This window comes from Leucoraja erinacea, chromosome 28, assembly GCF_028641065.1.
Source record: "Leucoraja erinacea ecotype New England chromosome 28, Leri_hhj_1, whole genome shotgun sequence".
Lineage (NCBI taxonomy): Eukaryota > Metazoa > Chordata > Chondrichthyes > Rajiformes > Rajidae > Leucoraja > Leucoraja erinaceus.
The window spans coordinates 9458715-9476073 of NC_073404.1; the positions used below are offsets into that span (position 1 = coordinate 9458715).

At 41.7% G+C, this 17359-nt stretch overlaps 1 protein-coding gene across 9 annotated transcripts in view; it reads left to right on the top strand.

Moving 5' to 3' along the window:
* Positions 1–13885, top strand: part of trim37 (tripartite motif containing 37) — a 76048-nt gene extending 62163 nt beyond the window's left edge. For all 9 annotated transcript variants that reach the window (XM_055657664.1, XM_055657655.1, XM_055657658.1 and 6 more), the window contains 4 exons: positions 2288–2403; positions 4435–4578; positions 8056–8110; positions 11239–13885. In XM_055657664.1, coding sequence (XP_055513639.1) covers positions 2288–2403; positions 4435–4578; positions 8056–8110; positions 11239–11245 — 322 coding nt within the window. In that variant the 3' untranslated portion in view covers positions 11246–13885. The remainder of the gene's footprint in view (positions 1–2287; positions 2404–4434; positions 4579–8055; positions 8111–11238) is intronic.
* The last annotated feature ends 3474 nt before the right edge of the window (positions 13886–17359 follow it).

Genomic DNA, 17359 nt, shown 5'->3' on the forward strand with positions numbered 1-17359 from the left:
GCCTCTGTACAACATGGAGGGGGCAGGTTGTGCTCGCCATGTTTCTGCTGCTGTTATTTTACTGGTGGTCAACATTCGATAGAACTCTTTATCATGTTCTTGTAGTGGGATCTTGTATAGTATACACAAAATTTGTATTTTCCCAACATGACTAGTTTTGGAATGAAATTGCTAGTGATTGGTTTAAAAGAGGAAGAAAGATTCCAAGAGGGGTAAGGGGCGACCGTGGTTGACAAGGGATGTCAGGGACAGTATAAAAATAAAAGAGAAGAAGTACAACATAGCAAAGATGAGCAGGAAGCAAGAGGATTGGGTAATGTTTAAAGAGCAACAGAAGATAACTAGAAAGACAATACGGGGAGAAAAGATGAGGTACGAAGGTAAGCCAGCCAAGAATATAAAGGAGGATAGTAAAAGCTTCTTTAGGTATGTGAAGAGGAAAAAAATAGTTAGGACCAAAGTTGGACCCTTGAAGACTGAAAAAGGTGAGTTTATTATGGAGAACAAGGAAATGGCAGATGAGTTGAACAGGTACTTTGTTTGTGTCCTCCTTAGTGAAGACAGATCCAATCTTCCTGATATAGTAGTGGCCAGAGGATCTGGGTGACGGAGGAACTGAAGGAAATCCACATTAGGCTGGAAATGGTGTGGGGTAGACGGATGGGACTGAAGGCTGATAAATCCCCAGGGCCCGATGGTCTGCATCCCAGGGTACTTAAGGAAGTGGCTCTAGAAATCGTGGATGCATTGGTGATAATTTTACAATGTTCTATAGATTCAGGATCAGTTCCTCTGGATTGGAAGGTAGCTAATGTTACCCCACTTTTTAAGAAAGGCGGGAGAGAGAAAACGGAATTATAGACCAGTTAGCCTGACATCAGTGGTGGAGAAGATGCTGGAGTAAATTTAAAAGATGAAATAGCAGCACATTTGGATAGCAGTAACAGGATCGGACCGAGTCAGCATGGATTTACGAAGGGGAAATCATGCTTGACTGATCTTCTGGAATTTTTTGAAGATGTAACTAAGAAAATGGACAAGGGAGAGCCAGTGGATATAGTGTACCTGGACTTTCAGAAAGCATTTGATAAAGTCCCACATAGGAGATTAGTGGACAAAATTGGGGCACATGGTATTGGGGGTAGAGTGCTGACATGGTTAGCAAATTGGTTGGCAGACAGGAAACTAAGAGTAGGGATTAACGGGCCCTTTTCAGAATGACAGGCAGTGACTAGTGGGGTACCGCAAGGCTCGGTGCTGGGACCGCAGGTATTTACAATATACACCAATGATTTGGATGAAGGGATTCAAAGTAACATTAGCAAGTTTGCAGATGACACTGGGTGGCAGTGTGAACTGTGAGGAGGATGCAATGAGAATGCAGGGTGACTTGGACAGGTTGGGGGAGTGGGCAGATGTATGGCAGATGGAGTTTAATGTGGATAAATGTGAGGTTATCCACTTTGGTATCAGAAACAGGAAGGCAGATTACTATCTAAATGGCGTCAAGTTAGGAAAAGGGGAAGTACAGCGGGATCTGGGGGGTCCTTGTTCATCAGCCTATGAAAGTAAACATGCAGGTACAGTAGGCTGTGAAGAAAGCGAATGGCATGTTGGCCTTCATAACAAGAGGAGTCAAGTAGAGGAGCAAAGAGATCCTTCTGCAGTTGTACAAGGCGTTAGTGAGACCACACCTGGAGTATTGTGTGCAGTTTGGTCCCCTAATTTGAGGAAGGACATTCTTGCTATTGAGGGAGTGCAGCGTAGGTTTACAAGGTTAATTCCCGGGATGGCGGGACTGTCAAATGCTGAGAGAATGGAGCGGCTGGGTTTGTACACTGGAGTTTAGAAGGATGAGAGGGTATCTTATTGAAATATATAAGATTGTTAAGAGTTTGGACAAGCTAGAGGCAGGAAACATGTTCCCGATGTTGGGGGAGTCCAGAACCAGGGGCCACTATTTACAAATAAGGGGTAATCCATTTAGAACGGAGATGAGAATACACTTTTCTCACAGAGTTGTGAGTCTGTGGAATTCTCTGCCTCAGAGGGCGGTGGAGGCCGGTTCTCTGGATACTTTCAAAGGAGCTAGATAGGGCTCTCAAAGATAGCGGAGTCAGGGGATATGGGGAGAAGGCAGGAACGGGGTACTGATTGAGGATGTTCAGCCATGATCACATTGAATGGCGGTGCTGGCTTGAAGGGCCAAATGGCCTACTCCTGCACCTATTGTCTATTGTCTATAAAAGCTATTTTATTAACCTTCCCTATGATTATCTGGTTCCAGATCAATGTCCCAGTGCTCTTTCACGGATAGACAGCAACATTCCGACACCGAGAGTACAATCGCTTTGGCAATGCAGGCTTCACCTCTTGAGTGTGCCTCAAACAGGCCAGAAGAAGGTAAAGTCCCACTAGGGAAATTATTGAGGAAATGTCAAAGGAGCTGGTCCTTTTAACATTAGATTCTGTGGAAGTCGGGCCAAGCAGCAGTGTTCCTTGCACAATGTAACAGGAAGGGCAATTTTGCAACCATTCCATAGTGAGGTGCAACTAGATCTCAATCTACTCAGTGTCATCACAACGCTTTATTTTGCTGAGCTAAATGCTGGAGTATCTCAGTGGGACAGACAGCATCTCTGGATAGAAAGAATGGGTGACGTTCCTTCTATCAATTCCTACTATCCAGAGATGCTGCCTGTCCTGCTGAGTTACTCCAGCACTTTGTGTCTAACTTCAGTGTAAACTAGCTTCTACAGTTCCTTTCTAAACATTTAATGTTCAGGGCCTCGTGTTATAGAATGTCAATTCTTTTGGCTGTTTAAATGGCTATTCAGATGATGCTTTTAAGATATTATTACTCTGAGCCTGTAAATCCCTGCAGCCTTGCAACATGCAGCTTTCCTCCATTCCAAGTATATTTATTGCTTTTATTATTTTCTGAGTTGCAACCTCAAGCTCTGACATGCAAATGCATCTGATACAATTTTACCCATTCCTCATCCTTTTTGTCTTAAATTATTCCCTGTGTTCCATTTCAGAATTGTCTGTACATTTGTGTGCTATTGCCCAAGGCTCCACGTCCACTTCACAATGCACATTGAACAGAAGCATTTCCAGAACAGAACCTTTAAGGGAACCAGCTGCCCATTTTTAATTTTTGACCTGAGAAAATGCCCATAAATCCTATGTTTTAATTCTGTTTTCTCCTTCCTGAAGCAACTTGTAATCCTCTTGACTGACTGACCGGCCGTTATGCAGGTTCCTCTTTAAAATACCGGTATTTCTGTTATGCTACACAAATTGGATGTAAGGCGACTGAATTGGGGAACGCTTCGTATTATGGCAAATTCGTTATAACACAATTTCTGTCAGGAAATAGAGAACCATTTAAAAGTTACTTTGCAAATTGATGTGCAGAAAAAAAGCTGTCTTGGAAGTTAACAGTCTATGGAAACGAAACTAACTCAACATAAACACTCACCCTGCACTAATCACACCATTGTCTCTTTTGAACACCATCAGTGCTAGGTTGTACATACCTTTTCCAAAACTCTATATCACATATGTCCCAAGGTTTGACATATTTATTACACATTGGTCCTCTGGGTTTGATTAAACAACAATGCTGGTGTAAACAACTGCTCAATCAGATTAGCATGATTGAAATGTCCAAAACATCTTGTCCTGTGCCGTGGAACACAAACATAATGGATATGGAAATGTCACCTTGAAATTTGCAACCGTTCAAGTAGTTCCACCGGCACGTCAGGCTGATTGCATTAAGCGTTAAAGAAAATTGCTCATATCGTACATGTCACAGGAAATAAAAATGTAGCTTTTTTGTTCATGCACTATGTTAATATTTCGCACAGATTGGGCAATAAATTCCCATGAATTGTCAAATAAGCATGGCCTCTTGATCATAACCTTAATGCAGGGAAACTGGTGTTTACTATATTCTGTCAGAATTTTCATAGATATATTGATGTGCAATGACAATGCATCGAAAAGAAACGTGCAAAAAAACTTCAGTTGATTAGTACGATAATAATTCATATTAATCATTGCCATCCCTGCCACCATGTTACAGAAGATAATTTGTAGCTACAAGCTGATTATAAGTCGTGTAACTGCAGCTGGAGCACCTGTTGGTTGATATGTAATTGTTTTGGAGTAATCGTGTCAAATTTTGAGGATGTAAACTATGAGTCTTGCTGTTAATTTACTCTGATATCTGATTCACATTTTTGTCATACAACATTTCTGACAGATGCTTCAGCTTGTGTGTACATTATACAGCTGTAAGCTAATTGTGAGTTTATTAACACCAACAATCAAAGTTTCATTAGTACCTGACTATGTATTTGGTGACTCTTGCTTTTGCACAGGTGGGATGTCTCGATGCATAACGCTGTGTTATTTTTCCCCCAGTTGTGTCACTTCAGAAGACAATCCTTCGTTTATTACCTGGAATGAGTACTGATAGTGAGAGCGAATGTGATACTGAGAATGAGCAGGAAGAAAGCATATCCACAGAGGTGGTGACTCATAATGCTGCAGTTCAGAGCTCTGAAGGTATGGAAGCAGAGTTACACACTGGAATCTTGATTTTCATTCTTGGGAGGACACCGTCAATAATCTTTTTTAATTACCCTTCAATTATCTTTTTAAGTTTGCACATTGAAATAATTGGGAATATGGCTCACTCTGGTTGTGTGCACGAGCAAGAAAGTGGGATTAATGCAAGAAATGTTGCACATAAGGACACAAAGTGCTGTAGTAACTCAATGGGTCAGGCAACATCTCTGGACCTGCTGAGTTACTGCAACAGTTTGTCTCCAGAGATGCTGCCTGACCTGCTGAGTTGCTCAAGCACTTTATGTCCTTTTGCGTAAGCCAGCATCTGTGCTTCCTTGTTTCTACATTTTCAATGTGCACGAAGGTCAGTTGGCAGCAGTAATGAGAACAGATAGGTTATAGTATTGTGGGAGTGTGACCCAAGCTGCTCGGAGGCTTCTGCACTGGATTGAACTTGATTCATTTTCTCTGTGCAAAACGCAAATTTTTTTTCCCCCATATTAGGACAGAATGAAAATAGAGCATCACTCTTGTAAAGGAGATGTGATGACTGCCTGAATCTGCAAAATGAGTAACAACAAAAAAATGCTGAAGGAACTCTGTAGGTCAGGCAGCATCTATGGATGGATACAGACATTTCTGCCTGATTCAGAGTTCGTCCAGAACTCTCTTTTATTCAGAATTCCAGCATCTGCAGTCCGTTGTATCTTTAAAATTGGAACTTGGGTCTCCATATGAACCAAGTGGCAAAACTAAGTGACCCAACGTCTACAAATTATAGGTCATAGATTTAAGGTGAGAGAGGAGAGATTTAAAAAGAACCTTAAGGGTAACCTTTTCACATGGGGCGGTGTACAGATGGAATGAGCTTCCAGAGGAAGATGAAGTAGAGCAATGTTTAATAAGCATTTGGGTACATGGATGGATAATGTTAAGAGGAACATGGGTTTAGATATCTTGGTAGGCATCGATGAGTTGGGCCAACAGGCCTGTTTCTGTGTTGTATGACTCTGATTCTGTGACCTACCATTTTGTCTAGTTTCAAAGCTTTGCTCTCTGGAACCAAGTCTCTAGCCATCCTGATACAGTTTAATTACAACACTGAAATTTGTGCACCAATCTAGAAAATTGTTGAGGTGAATCACTCCACAAAAAGCAGAATAAATCAAGTGCAGCTTGCTTCTTTGCTCTCCATCAGTAAAGTGATGGGTGTTAACATTGCTGTCAAGGTGCACTTGCTAATAAATTGCTCTCTAATGCTATTGTTTGGGTTTTGCCAAGATGGCTCAATTTATCCAGGGACCAGAAAGGTGGATTCCAGAAGCAAGCTTCGAATTGCTGTCCAAGTTTGATGGCAAAATGACTTGGTAAAATTGAAGTCAGTGGGAATTGGAGAGAGGGTGGGATGGAGTGGGGGTGGGGGAGGGTAGTTGGAGTCTTACTTGGCATAAATGAAAATAGTTGGAGATTGATCATCTTGTCTCCAGTATATTATTGAAAACAAAGTTCAATGCCCTGTAATAAGGACAGAATGTGCCATGATTGTCATATCCACACCAGTTTTTCTAGTTATTCAGAAAATAAGATGCAGTGATAGAGTACGTTCAGCTCTGACCTCTGCTTAAAAATATATATTTGCTACAGAGAGAGTGTTGCATAGATTCACTAGCTTAGTTCCCTAAAATGGTGGGCTTATCGACTGAGGAGGCTAGACCATAATTTGTCAGAGCTTGGAAAAATGCATGGTAGTATTGCTAAAACATACAGAATTGTTAAAAGGCTCAACAAGAGAGATAAAGGCAGGATGCTTCCTAATGCATGGCTGAAGACCTAATAAATAGGGAACCATGGTATCAAAATAACAAGTAGATTGGTTAGGATGAGCAGGAAAAACTTCTTCATGCAGAGTGGTGTATCTTCAGAATGCTGTCTTCCAAAATGCCTACCCACCTTCTGTGCAATCGAATACTGTTTTTCCAGAGGAGTGCAGCTCCAGCAATATTCAAAAAGGTCAAACACGATCAGGATTAAGCAGTTCTCTTGACTGACACCTCATCGACCAGCACACCGCACCGTGCTGAGAGAATGTCTGCAGTAGGATATAAAGTGTTGGAAGATCCTGGAGGCTAGTGTCTTGCTTTGCCTTAACTGAAGGAATGGCCATCAAAAGGCCAGAGTAGGTTCAACCATGCTTTTTGGAAGATTAAAGCAGCCAAGCTAAATCTGGGCAAAGCAAGACTGAAAGGTAAATTAGGGCAAATCAGTAAAAACAGAGGCTTGCAAGGAAACAGAAGTTTGGAAGTCTATTAAAAGCCGGGATGGAAAATGGTAAGAATGATGGCCTTCTGACTGGTCTTTTACCCCCTTTGGAATCATTGTAGTGGGACAGGCCACACACTGTCAGAAAAGCAAAATACTAGGAGGAGGCAGTGAAGCCCTCTGGGCGTCCCTGTGGCCCAGCTCTACCCCGATCTGAAAGAGCTTGATCCATTGTAGAGTGTCTGTTCCTTTAGACTGGGGATGGGGCTGGGCTCCAAGGCTCAAGTGTAAGCAATCCCCATTCCCAGTGTATTATCTGAGAAAACATTACTGGATGACCTGGTAGAGGAGGAAATGTAGAGAGGGAAAGGGCATCGGTCAATACTGATGCAGAAGCTACTTTGATACATGAAAATCCTAATCAATTGGTGCTCTCAGGCTGATGGGAGGGGAGTGATTGTTATCATGATCTTTCGTTAAACATGCAAACTGCTTCCCAACAGACCTGTAGCACAGGTGTAGGATCACAGTTTAAGGATAAGGGGGAAATCTTTTAGGACCGAGATGAGGAAAACTTTTTCACAAAGAGAGTGGTGAATCTCTGGAATTCTCTGCCGCAGAAGGTAGTTGAGGCCAGTTCATTGGCTATATTTAAGAGGGAGTTAGATATGGCCCTTGTGGCTAAAGGGATCAGGGGGTATGGAGAGAAGGCAGGAACAGGATACTGAGTTGGATGATCAGCCATGATCATATTGAATGGCGGTGCAGGCTCGAAGGGCCGAATGGCCTACTGCTGCACCTATTTTCTATGTTTCTATGCTTCTAGCAGCTCTGCTTAGCATGGAAAGATGTTATAAAAGGCGGATTTACTGGAGTTATTTTGCACAATTTGCTGGGAAGCTGCTATCCTGGTTATTTGACAGCTGTACAGAAGTAAAACGCTGATTGAAACAGGAGGGGAATTAAATATTTTTCTGCTGACCAATTCAGCATTTTGTGTAAATGTAAGAAAGTGGGAACAGAGGCTGCTGCTAGTGTGTGAGCAGTGAGTGTCTCTGGCTGTGTCCGTGCCCCCATGGGATGTGCCTCCAAGTTGTATTGACCTTTTCGAGCCACAGGAGTGCTCATGACCCACTTTCCTCTCTATCTGCCTGCCTGATGAATGGTGAAGTTTGTGTCTCCGGAAGAAAATTGAGATGTTTTTTCTTTAACCAGGTGACTTGGGTATTTCTGAAAGTGCCAATTTTGTCATTGGAGAAAAAAAGGAGCGGTAAGTGACAGCTCCTCATGATTATTTTAAGCTCCTGTACTGCCCAACAACATCCAACATGCTGACAAAAGATTTTGTAATGTTTTTGTAACATTTAGAAATGCATTTTAAAAAGTGGAGAAAACTGCTCCTTCGAGACAACTTTAATAGCACTTTCAAATGCAGCTTGTAGTCCGGATGATGTGACTTTTGGCCTTGTGCTTTGTCTTGTCTTCAGTCAAATCCTTAAGCTCTCCTTTACCAGTTGTTGCCCTTGATACATACCCCATCATAATGCTTTTTAACACCAACAAACTCGCATTCAAGCATTTGTGTTGCGTGGCCAGGCCTTTCCAAACAAGTTCTTGCACTCAAGCTAAACAATTACACACAATCCATCATAACCTTGAAATGGTGGAAAGATAACCATCTTTTTTTTTGTCCCTGTATGTAGTCCTTTTACACCCTTCCCTTGCATCCTCAACTCCGAAAAGGGAAAATCTTATGAGCATCAGTCACCAAGTTTGAGATTTTTCACCTATCGGGTGAGATCCCACTTTGCTTTGTCACAAAACTATTGATCACCTGTCAACCTTTCCTGTAGTCACCCACCAATGAAAATTCCCCAATGGTAGCTGACGTTTGTGGTTCCCTATTCTCTTTCCCTGTGGCTCCCACTTTGGTATCTGCCCTATCCATCCTCTTCCTCAAACAACAGCCTTTCCACAGATCTTTGAATTTGTTGTAGCCTCCTAAATTGACCAATATTTCTTACAATGGTGGGTTTAAACCACTTCAGTTTCGTTTTTACCCAGCTACGGTATGTACAGTCCATACAAGCTCTATCTTATCTGAAATGAAAATATAATATACTCAGCAAGTCAGGCAGCATCTGTAGAGGGAGAAACATTTTGAGTGTGAAGCTTTCTTCAGAACTGCTCTCGTTCTTATCTAGTTGTTCATTGTCAGTGAATCTTCAGCAATGGTTCCCTTCCCAGTCCTACAGTATCTACCCAGGCCCTAGCATTGCTGCCTTCTCATCAACATGCTTCCTCTTTGGCAGCATCATCAGAAAACTCCTCATGCTCCACATGTTTGCTGATAATATACAGACCCTCCCCTTGTCCCAGACTTGAGCCCCAACCTGAAGCATAGCCTGTCCAGACCCTCCTCAGAGTCCTGACCCACTGTGTTCCTCCAGCACTCTGATTTTGATCAAGATTCCAGCATCTGCAGTGTCTTGAGGCTTTTATTTGTCAACCTTAGCTTTGAATGTTCCAAAATCTCCTTCATTTACACACGAATTAAAGCCTCTGACACACACTTTTCATGCTGCTCCAAGCAAGCTAGATCAAATTGGTTCACAACCATGCTCTCCTATTTGAGCAGGATCTAGGCTTCAATTACCTATCCAGTGATAAAACCCAGCTGTATCCCTGCTCCTTGTATCTGATGCTGAAACCCTCATCAGTGCCTCTAACATTGGGCTTGGGGTCTGGCCAGCCTCTCAAGCCTGAAGTCATGTAACTCTGCTGCCGTTTATCATAACTAGCCAAATCCTACTCGTGCCATCCCTTTATTTATTGGCCTATAGTGAATCCCATTCTGCTAATGTCAATGTTTATAAAATTCTCATTCCCATTCATTTTCCCTGTAATTTACTGCTAGCCCTCATCCTCTAAAAAATTTTTGTCATCTCTGACCTGATTTTTTTCTTTTTCCTTTTTTTTCTCCTTCATACCAGTTTTAACATATTATCCCACAGGATCCCCATATAACAACATCTGTCTCTATAAAGTTCCTTGAAATCTACCTCTCTCTCTCTCTCTCCAAGATTACATCAGTGGCTACCCTTCAGAAATACTTTAAAGGCTGTATAATGTGTTAAGGTTGTGAAAGGTGCTATAAGAAAACGACTCCACTGGGTTCTGGCATGGACCCAGAAGGTCAAATGGCTGTAACCTAAAACCAGTTTTGTTTTTCTCTTAGCTCAATGGCCATTTTATTCTGAATACACTCCTGTGGGGGATCCACTTTATAAATGCAAATTATTTTGCAGCCTATTGTTCAGAAAGCACATTCAGTATTAATGTAGGCAAATGTGAAAGCTGATTTGCACGTCCCACCTCTGAAGAAACTCTGTGCTTGCTGAGATCCTGTTTTATGGATGTTTCACACTATTGTATCTGGCTCAAAGTGTGTGTAAACTTGGACAATGTTGTTTATTACATTAAAAAAAAAGAGCCAATTCAGTGCACCTTAGTTTGTGACCTGCTGCATTTGGCTCTTTTGGTGTTCAATTTTTGGGTAAATGCTTGGTAATTCGTAACATTTGCTTAATGTTCAAGGGCATAACCTGGGGATCTGCAGCAGTAAAGCAACAGTGGAAGCTCAGCACTGCTTTGCAGAGGGGGAACAGAAGTGGAGGTTGAATTGTCGAGTGTTTATTGTGATATGTGCCGACAACCGAACAATGAAGTTCTTGCAGTAGCACAACCGGCCTGTAAACGCAATATAAATAAGTAATATATAATAAGCAAAAATTCAATAAATTAATAACCCCAAAACTCCAAAGTCCTTAGTGCACCCAAAGATATCGTGTATATAGTGTTTAATAGACAATAGGCGCAGGAGTAGGCCATTCGGCCCTTCGAGCCAGCACTGCCATTCACTGTGATCATGGCTGATCATCCACAATCAGTGCCTTCTCCCCATATCCCTTGACTCCGCTATCTTTAATAGCTCTATCTAACTCTCTCTTGAAAGCATCCAGAGAATTGGCCTCCACTGCATTTTGAGGCGGAGAATTCCACAGATTCACAACTCTCTGGGTGAGCCCAATGGTTGTTGAGAAGTTATTCCTGAACCTGCTGGTTGGTTTTCATGCTTTTATACCTTCGTCCCAATGGTAGAAGTGAAATGAGAGGGCGGTATGGGTCTCTGATACTGATTTCCTTTTTGAGGCAATGCCTCCTATAGATCCCTTTTGCTGGTGGGGAGGTCAGTACGTGTGATGGATAGGGCACTTATGCAGTGACAATTACTGTACAATGTGGTGACAGCCCTTTCAATGGGGCAGGAAGTAGAGTGGGCTACTTAATCCAACCACTTAATGTTCCATGAGAGATATTTGTTCTTTTTTTCCACAGATCATAAGGACCTTGGAAAATATTTTGTATCCAAATTGCAGCGGAGACGTGGGAAGAGAATGGGGACCTGCTAAAGATTTTTCCATCTTTAATAGTAGGTTAAAGGAAATAACCTGTAACGTCCTATGTGAAAACTGATGCTCGTCTGTCACTCATACACTACTATACCAGCTGTGTGCTGATCCCAGTAAACATTGCACTGACTTTTATTTTCTTCAATGGGGGCAAAGTTAATCACATCACCCAGTACTTGGTTATGCATTTAGAAACCTCTTCTGTGTAGCCCATCCTGGCTTTAATGACATCTACTTTAGATCATCGATTCATTTTCAGCCTTGAGTTTTTGCACGGCTGCAGTCAGCTGTTCTGCCCTAACATTTCTTCTGAAACCTTTTTCAAGCAACTTGCGAGTTACATTTCATGAAGCTTTGGTTTGTTTTTTGAGAACAAAGTTGTTATAGGTCACGTCCTCTTCAATTTGTGCTCTTGAGTCTATCTCCCAGACCCATTGACACAAACATATGTACAGACCCTGTCCTCTTCTAAATTGCCCCTGTTTTGTAGAAGCTGAGCAGTGATCCATGTTGGCACTTGGCCAGGCTGAGCTGGGATAGATGGGTGAATGGTGGGTTGGTAGCGGTTGTGAGTAGTAGCTGAGATTGTGAACTTGCCAAAGGGCAATCGGCAAGCCTTGCTCTTGTGTACCCAAGAGGAAAACTTGCTTGTTCTAGACCATGGTGTTTTACTACTGATGATTTTGTGCCCTGTGTTATTGGACTGATCGACTGCAGCAGACTAACAAAACAATAAGTGGGATTATTGGTTGGTAAAAGCTGAGTCACCATTTTGTGTTCGCTGTGACTTGGATAGTATTAGATTCATGATTAGACATGTATACAGTAAGGTGTTATGTATTATCCCTGCCCCTGGATTTAATTCTTCAAACTTGATGGACACAATAGTTGAATAAATGCTCCAAAGTAGTCCAACTAATCTATGCATGTCAAATCTTTGCTTTCTGGCCTTGACCTAACATGTATTTTATCAAGGTTATCTGAGCACGAGTGACGTTGTACGATTGCTATAACATGAACTAAATGGTGTATTTAAGTACTGCCCCATTGACCCCACTAAAGCTGCACAGAGTGAATATGAGTTCAGTGGGCAAGTTCGTTTGCTGCCTTGTCTTCAACATTAACATGAAATTAACAGATTGTTTGTGATGATGCATGGTGGTGGTGCTTTGTACATATTTTCATTTCAAACTTCCTGCTACACTTGGCTTCTAGTTCGCCACTGTTATCATTTGTGTGGAGTGAAGCCCAGTAGGGAAAAACGTGGCCTACTGCTCTGTAGTGTTATAACATCAAGCAAACTGATGTCCTCAAAAAATGAGCAACTGTACCGAAGTTGGGTATGTTTTGCAGCTGCACTTGTTAATTTGGTCAATTTTACACTTGATTGTTTCAGTTATAATTTCTGGCACAAGATTGAAGCAAAACATCCCAATAAAATTATTTATTTCCAGATTAAGTACCATTTTTATTTATTCAACTTCTGCCTTTGAGTAGCTTTTTGTCAACCATTATTTTAACTTTCTCTGTCAAATAATTTCTGTGCAGTCAGTCCCATGATTTTGCAGGTTTCCTTTGCAAATTCACCCCAGCCAAACAATAAGAATCCTTCCTCTGAGTATTCCCCAAATTTGAATCAATTAGTAAAGTTAAGAGCTCATGGCTTTCGATCAGCAGCAAATGCCTGCCCAGGTTTTACTTACTGGTCTGCTTGATGCTCCCACCCAAAATCCTTTGTATGAACAGCACATGATTTATGTGATTGTGGTTTATTTTTGAGTTGGGAGAATTTGTAGGCCTCTGTAAATTCAGAGTTTACAACATCTCTGCTGCAGACCAGTCATTAATTGTATTGTCACATCAAACATTCAATATTTATTGGGTGCTGATACAAGAAACTAGTCTTTCCAACCTTTTCTATTAGGTTGGTCAACGTGTACAAAACAAAAGACGATTCTTTGTGGGACCCTTTTCTTTCATCTCTACTTACTGGTCTGGTGTGATTTTAATGTTCTTGCTTTGGTTTTTTGGTATTTTGCAAGCCTTTCTTTGTTGAAAGACAGTGTGTGGGTAACCAGTGATTAGCTTCCTCGAGCAGCGCTACCTTTTTCTGCAATTCAACAGCCCTGTCTACCTTTCTTCTGCTTCCCCCACAACTATTATGTGCCTGCAATGTATATAACTTCGCCAAGCTTTTTTCTTTTGCTTTAAAGAGTACTTTTAGAAGATATATTAGGTTTTGTGAATTTCTTCAATGCTGTGCTTTGAGGATGCTCCCCATTTGATGGAACTTGGAATTCTATCAACGTCTGTTACACCACTGCAGGCAGTCTATCCATGTATTAGAAAGTAAAGTACTGATTTGGTAGTACTGAACTTTCATTGTGGACCCAGCTTCTCCTGAGCATGTCAACATCCTGTCTAAATGTGATGTACCTTGTACTGTGAAGTACAGTTAGAATTGTTGTGCTTTATTTGTAATGTGTATTCACTGTTGCATTTTAAATACTGTCTCCATTGTGTTTACATGATCACATTTCTGCACTTTTGTTAATAAAACTGTAAGATACAAACTGTTACGAGTCTGCTGTTTCTGAGAAGGGGTGGGTATAATTTCCAGTGGACCTAGGAACATTTTTAGCTCAAAATGAAGGGTTAATGGGTTTTAAGAAAGGAAACATTTTATTTGTGTGAGTCATTGTGTCCGCAGAGAACTCCTCAGTGGCTTGTGGGGGAAATTGTTTTGTTGTTTGCAAATGAGCCTTTCACAGAAATCCCACAAAACAGCAATAATGTAGGTGAGCAGAATTGGCGAGAGCATTGGCCAACATAGCACTCTGACAGCACATTACTCCTGAATCATTGAATTCAAAGCATGAGCTCGCATGGAAATGCAACACTGAAATCATCTGCCTCTTGTAATCGCAAAATGGAGATGGAAATCAGTAATTTGTTCTGGCTTCCAGAAATCTTTCCAACTATTTTCAGATAATTATACCAGTAGAGCCAGATGTTTCCTTACAGACCTGAGGTAATGTGGCCACACATTTTTATAGACATTGAGCTCTAATAGCGGGTGTGGTCCTAGTCACTGTGCACTTGGAGCGTTTGGATGTAATTATAAATCATGCCTGGGTTTCACTCTTGAACAAAACATGGTGTGTACAATACCTGTTTGTGGTCACAATGCCCCTCCTACAGGAATGTGTGCGCGTGCATGTGGAAATGTTTTAATCCTACATTTTTTATTTGCCTTAAACTCAATCCAGTCTCTTGTTCTTTTATTTACAAATAATGTACAGGGAGAGGGGCTGTCATGTAAAATTCCATAAAGTATCATGGAATCGTGTCGAAACAGGGAACTGCAGATTCAACTTTACAAAACACACAGTGCTGGAATAATTCAGCAGGTCAGGCAGCATTTCTGAAGAACATGGATTGATGATGTTTTAGATTGGCACCCATCTTCAGAATAATTCTTCATCCTTGCTGTAGTGTGGTAACCAGAACTACCTTACTGTTCTATCCTAATTCTTGTATTTGTATGGATTTGAGAGAGCCACAAAGTAGTGTGGTAGTTAACTTGTATTAACAATGCTTTGTATTTTCTTTTACTGACATAGCTAGATTACAGTGTAGTGAATTCCATGGCTTTTAATTATCACTATATTTTGCATCTAGCTGAGAGAAGTGTCACTTAACATCTGATATAAACATAAGAATCAGGAGCAAGACTTGACCACTCAGTCCCTCATTTAATAAGATGTTGGATCATCAACTCCACAGCCCTGTTTACTTTTGAGGCTTTCACGTATCTTTACACCCATTTTGAAAACATTCAGTGACGTCCTTCCACTGCATTGTGAGAAAGAATTTCAAAAACTTACGATCCTCCTGAAAGGTAAAGAAAAATTAACATTTTTAAAATTATAGTCTTCTATGAAAAATTTCTTCCCCACATTCACCCTGTCAGGACCACAAGATCCTGGAGCAAAAAACAGCTGGTGCTGGAAATCTGAAACAATAGAAAATGTTAAAAGGACTCAGCAGGTTGGGTGGCTTCAATGGAGAAACAAAGTTGACATTATAGGGCAGCACAGCTCAGAGCTGCTTGCTCACAATGCCAGAGACCCTGGTTCAATCCTGACCCCTGATGCTATATATGTGGAGTTTGCATGTTTTCACGGTAACTGCATGGGTTTCTTCCAGATGCTCTGGTTTCCTCCCACCTTCCACAGACATGGAGTTTTAAGTTAATTGCCCTTTGCAAAATGCCCCTGTGTGGAGGGAGTGTATGAGAAAGTGAGATAGCAGAGAATTAGTGTATGAAGGGGTAATCAATGCTGTATCTTTCAATCAAGCTCAGGACCTTTCAGAAGGTATATTAAATACAGAAAGGAGAAGGGGTACAGGGAACAGAGTATGCCTGTGATTAGGGAGAGTCACAATAGTCAAGGGACAAATCTAATTTAAATCAAAGAGAAAGCCACAGATGTGGAAAAAAGTGAAACCCTGCGCACTTCATATGAAATGTAGCGCTGTACCCAGTCAAAATGAAATGCTGCACCCCGAGTTTGTGTTGTACATTGTTGGAGCAATGTAGATTGAAGTCGGAGTGGGAATGGGGCTGGATGCTCAGTGCAGACCTTGTTTTTTTTTTGGACACTACAAGCTGGTCCAATCTTGGTTTTATTTGTGTGGGTGTGTGAGATTGATGCTGTCAATCTAACATGTTGTAGATTATTATTACAAGGATTACAAATCAACACATGGCAACTGCCTTGTGGTTATACAAGTGAGCCAGAGCCAGGCTCCCCAGGGCTAGCCTGCATTCTGACTATAAATTGAATCTGAGTGAATGTTTCTGTGCTGGGATGATGCCAGTGTACATTGGAGCTGTTGCATATCGTTCGAAGTAGCTGTTAGCATGTAAATGCCCCACCTGTCAAAAAAGAGAAAGTGTGTACCTCACTTTTACCATCGGTATCAAGAGGTGCCCGTAACAAGCTGCAGAGAAAGTGAATCAATACTGTGGTGTTCCAAGTTGTCAAAGCAAAGACTCAGTACTTCTGTACATTAATAGCAGCCTGTGACTAGCTGGGTACGATCTATGGGGTAAAATCCTACTTCAAGAACTAAGCCAGATAAAACAGGCATTCTAATACCAGAAATTGATGCTGTGCTGGCTTTATCTTTCAGCTGGAAGGATAGATAAGGCCTTTGCTTATCGTCTCAGATACATTTAAAGATCCTATGGTACTATTTTGAAGGGGTGGGGAGGGTGAGCGGCTTGGACCAAAATGTGCCCCATAATTAACAGCAAGTTTGGTTTTAAAAATAACCTCGGCATTTCATGGTGAATGTGTAAGATCAAAAGATATGGGATCCAAATCTGGCAATTGGGCCCATCAAGTCTGCTCTGCCATTCCATCATGGCTGATCTGTTTTCCCTCTCAATCCTAGTCTGCCTTTTTCCCCCATAATGTTTGACGCGCTTGCTAATGAAGAATGTATCAATCTCCACTTAAAAAGTACCCAATGACTTAGCCTCCACAACTGTCTGTAGCAATGAATTCCAACATATACACTACCCTAAAGAAATTGCTCTTCTCCATTCTTAAGCTATGTTCGGAGCTGAACCCTCTGGTCCTAGAAGGGCCTGTCCCACTTACGCAATTTTTTTAGGCAACTGCCGACGACTGCCATAGTCGTAGCAAGTCGCCGATGACTGGACCCCCCTACGTCAATGTCTACGACAAGCTACAACAATCTACCATCTAGTCAACGGCAAGCTACAGACAACCGGCGACCCATTAGGACGTCCACCTCCGACTACACCTACAACAACTTACGACCATGCAGGCGACAACCGAACTCAACCGACGTCCACCCGCGTAGAGCTACGACCCTGTCGGCGACAACTGAAGACAGTTCAGTCGCCGGTACATGTCGCCGGTTGACGTAGGTAGTCGCCAATGGAATTCACCCGTCAGCCCAGGTGACAACCTCCATCACCTGGCGACAACCTACGTCAGGAGAAGTCAAGC